The sequence below is a fragment of the Sardina pilchardus genome, chromosome 16 (assembly GCF_963854185.1).
Source record: "Sardina pilchardus chromosome 16, fSarPil1.1, whole genome shotgun sequence".
Classification (NCBI taxonomy): Eukaryota; Metazoa; Chordata; class Actinopteri; order Clupeiformes; family Clupeidae; genus Sardina; species Sardina pilchardus.
In genome coordinates this window covers 24960035-24963845 of record NC_085009.1, presented here as the reverse complement: position 1 = coordinate 24963845, position 3811 = coordinate 24960035, and the positions used below count along the sequence as shown (strand labels likewise).

At 45.3% G+C, this 3811-nt stretch overlaps 1 protein-coding gene across 1 annotated transcript in view; it reads right to left on the bottom strand.

Moving 5' to 3' along the window:
- zgc:92429 (uncharacterized protein LOC445063 homolog) overlaps positions 1-3596 on the bottom strand; it is a 19637-nt gene extending 16041 nt beyond the window's left edge. The window contains exons 1-2 of the mRNA XM_062515690.1: positions 3222-3596; positions 1600-1649 (exon numbers count right to left, since the gene is read on the bottom strand). Of these exons, the coding sequence (XP_062371674.1) occupies positions 1600-1649; positions 3222-3285 (114 nt within the window). The 5' untranslated portion in view covers positions 3286-3596. The remainder of the gene's footprint in view (positions 1-1599; positions 1650-3221) is intronic.
- Between the last annotated feature and the right edge of the window lie 215 nt (positions 3597-3811).

Here is a 3811-nt window from a genome sequence, read left to right as displayed (position 1 = left end):
ATCACTCTGTAAATCAAGACCACCCCTACAGATAGGGAATATATCACTCTGTAAATCGATGAGCACTACATTTCATTGCCCCTCGAGCGCAAGAACAACAATGGACGCTTTCTCTCAGTCCATTTAAAAGTAAAATATCCCTTTGTCTTCAGTGGAGGGGCATTCATCACAGCCTACAGCTATGGTGCCACAAAATGAGATTGCTTGTATCAACAAATTCTTTCCCCACCAATATTAATCATCTCAAAAACACACACAAAGCAAGAGTTGCCGACAGCTGAGTGAAAGACTGACTCGCCCTCTTCTCTTCTGTAAACAGTGCAATCATCCATTTGGGAAAAGTCAGCAACAACAAGCAATGTTTGCTCAATTCTATGCCTATATAACCAGGGGACGCTTTCCTCCGTAAGCGGAAATGTATAGAGACTTCACCTTGAGCAGGTTCACAGGAGGTGAAGTTCATAGAGATCTCTCTGGGAATCAAGGAAGCAGTGATTAATGTTCTGTAGGCCTACCGTAATTTCCCAACTATTAGCCGCAGCTTATACGGTACATTGATTTTGCAAAATTTTTGCAGCTATGAGGTTAATTAATACACATGGGCAGTGGGCAGTTAATGTGGTAGTAGTTTTGTTTCTTTTAACTGGCATAAAACACTGTCCTGCGACTTATACACAATGTGGCTTATACACAGGAAATGACTGTAGGCCTAGTATTATTGGAAGTTTATTAACAAGGACACAGGTGGATAATAAGTCATTTATTTAAGGCCACACCTGAATCACTTCCGTCCGGAACTAGCGCAAACTCTGCAGATCCTTCTATTTCCATGCCATAGTCCTACAGTCTGCCTCGCAACACAGCCAATCTTCCTATAACTATGTTGTGACGGGCAAACAGGATATTGTATATTTATAGATTCTAATTGTGCATTTCTATATTGTGTAATCCACCAATGGAAAAACATGCTTATGGCAGGCAGGGCAGATCTCTAAAAGACAGCCAGACATGCATTAGTGGCCTGTCTGCTATGTTATTACTGAAGCCCTGTCATTAAAAAGCACTGGGGCTGGTCTCCATCATGCATCCCTCAGCAGTCCGCCTCAGCTGCCATGATTTGGCCACATTTCCCTGCTTCTCATAAGCACAGGGGTTGAGGAGAGGGTTGTTGCGCTTCGCTCCACGAGGGGAGGTGGTTGGTTCACTCTCTCTGGTTCCTGTACAGTGGTGTAGTCTAGTTAGCTGTAGTGGATATACTGTGACATAACTATTAACCCCAAATGTTAACTATTCTTGCCTATTTTAAGTGGGTATACTGCGTAGTCTTGCGTATCACGTTAACTACAACACTGCCTGTACCTCACTAAACTCTACTAAACCACCTCGTTAATGTGTACTGTATATATCACAATGAACAGACAGAGGCAATGCAGACGGCGAATACAGACTAAGATTAAAATCAAGTGACTGCAATCTGAATGCATCTGTCTGGCTCAAAGCTGCTTAAAAATCAATGTTTGAAATCTCACAGTGTTCGTTCACAGTGCGAGTCTCCAGGATTAAGAAACATACTCAGGATTTTTGTAACTTCCTGCTCACCTTCAGTGCATCGTGGAAGATGGGAACTCCAGGGTGAAAGAGACAGGCATCTGATGATGAAAGAGAAGGAGAGAGGGAGAGGGAGAGGGAGGGAGGGAGTGAGAGAGAGAGAGAGAGAGAGAGAGAGAGACGCAGAGGCAGAGGCAGTTGGACAACAGCATATAAACACAACACATGCATGTCCATGTTCTAGTAAGCCCTGCTGTGCTGTGTGTGTGTCTTTGTGCTGTCTCACTTGTCACGACTTCATCACTTTAAAGCCCTTTCCCGCCCCCCACTCCCAACCCCCTTAAGGGGGGGTTGGCACCATATATGGTGGGTATGTGTGGGGGGAGTTGGGGGTGGCACCATATAAGGAGGTTACAACCAGCAGCGACTCTCTTTTAAGCACACCTATTGGAGTGTGTACTGTATGTACCGGTAGCACGTGGCCAAGCTTTTGTATAAAATCGTATCACAACAAATCCGGCCTTGATGTGTGGAGGTACCAGGCACATTAAGTTATGGCTGTTGCTTTCTGACGACCTAATTTCAGTCTGCCCGAAGGAGACACATTCCAACTCAACACATTTGTCAGTGCCTCTGTGTTATCGACCAACTGTACTTTACAAACTATTGCTGTACAGTGAACCACTGAGTGCCTTTCCTTGAAAGCATTATCGACTACAGTTTGTGGTTCTAGTCAGCAATCATCGTTTTGAGCCTTGTTTAAGACTCATGACGCATGTCCCATGTGAATGAATGAGATTCCCCATGTTGAGACCATGCAGTTGCTTCTTCCACAGAGACCTTGGGACACCAGCTGTGGAAGCCACCTGTTTGCTATCGTCTGTTGTTAGGCGTGCTAAGTCATGATGGCTTTAAACAGGAGCAGAAAAAAAAAGCTCTACAGTATAAAAAGACTTGTCTGTAAGTAATTCGCATTGTCACAGGGGACACATTCTGGGTGATGAATTTCAGTGAAAGAAAGATTAACACGGTACAGAGAAATATCTTTCAAGACTGTCAAGGCCTTAGCCAGATAGCTAAATCAGACTTGCAGATATCTTGCCACTTCGGGTCCGCTGTTGGACAACCATTGCCTACATTTCAACTTGTGAATATCAAAAAATAACCATAAAATGTTATTCAAATGTAAGAAGAAACATAACTGAATAAAAATGTGTTTAGCAAAATGGTGGGGCTTTTGTTGGCAACCCACAAGTGGATGGCCAGAAAATGGATGAGCATAACGCCAATGGACCACCAGATCTGCCCCAGGTCGGCCGACAGTGTTCCACTGGCCTCTTGCTGCCTGGCTAGCCGAGTGTATGCTTATCTTGTTTGTCATAAAAGATAACAAACACAAAGACATGAGAAGTAAGGCATACCAGTGTTCAAAAGTGTAGGGTCACGCAGGGTCATTTTCAAAGGAAAAGCACATGGAGAGTAATTTGAGAAATGTTTGAGGTGCATGATTATTTCAATTTAAAATTACTTCTAACCTCAATGGCTACGTGCATGCTTGCTATTCAAACTCACTTCATGCATGTTCCCATGGAAAACATAGAAATCTGTTCAGCGGCCCCAAACGTTTGAACAACATTGCACAGAAAATAGTGGCCCAGTGGGTTGACTCTTACCGTTAGCGTTCTTGTCTTTGTCAAAGTTCTCTCCACAACCTTTGTTGTAGCACAACAAAGCCATGTTGGCCTCAGCTGAAGGTTAACCTCTCTCTCAGCGCGTGTGTCTGGCTGTAAGTGTGTGTGTCTGTGTGTGTGTGTGTCTGTCGGGTTACTCCAATGGCTTGCCGCTCGCTTTGGTCAACTCAGTAGTCCCGACAACTGGCCCTCTCTGCTCTTCTGCTCGGCCGGATTTGGGGGCCCTTGGCTTGGGGTGGGTGGGCGAGCAGGCACCGCCTTCCTGCAGCCTTCCAGAACTCTCCGTGTGACTAGACGGGAAAAAGGAGGAGAGCTCTAGAAGGACCTATTAGTTTTCCTGGATGGTCTGGAAAGAGCCAGAGAGGGACAGAGAGAGAGAGGGGGGGAGAGAGAGAGAGAGAGAGAGAGAGAGAGAGAGAGAGAGAGAGAGAGAGAGAGAGAGAGCAAGAGATCACAGAGACAGGGAGGGGGGAGACTGAAGTGACAGAGCTCAGCAGGAACAGAGAGATAAAGACAGCATAGGACAGAGAGAGAGAGAGAGAGAGAGAGAGAGAGAGAGAGAGAGAGAGAGG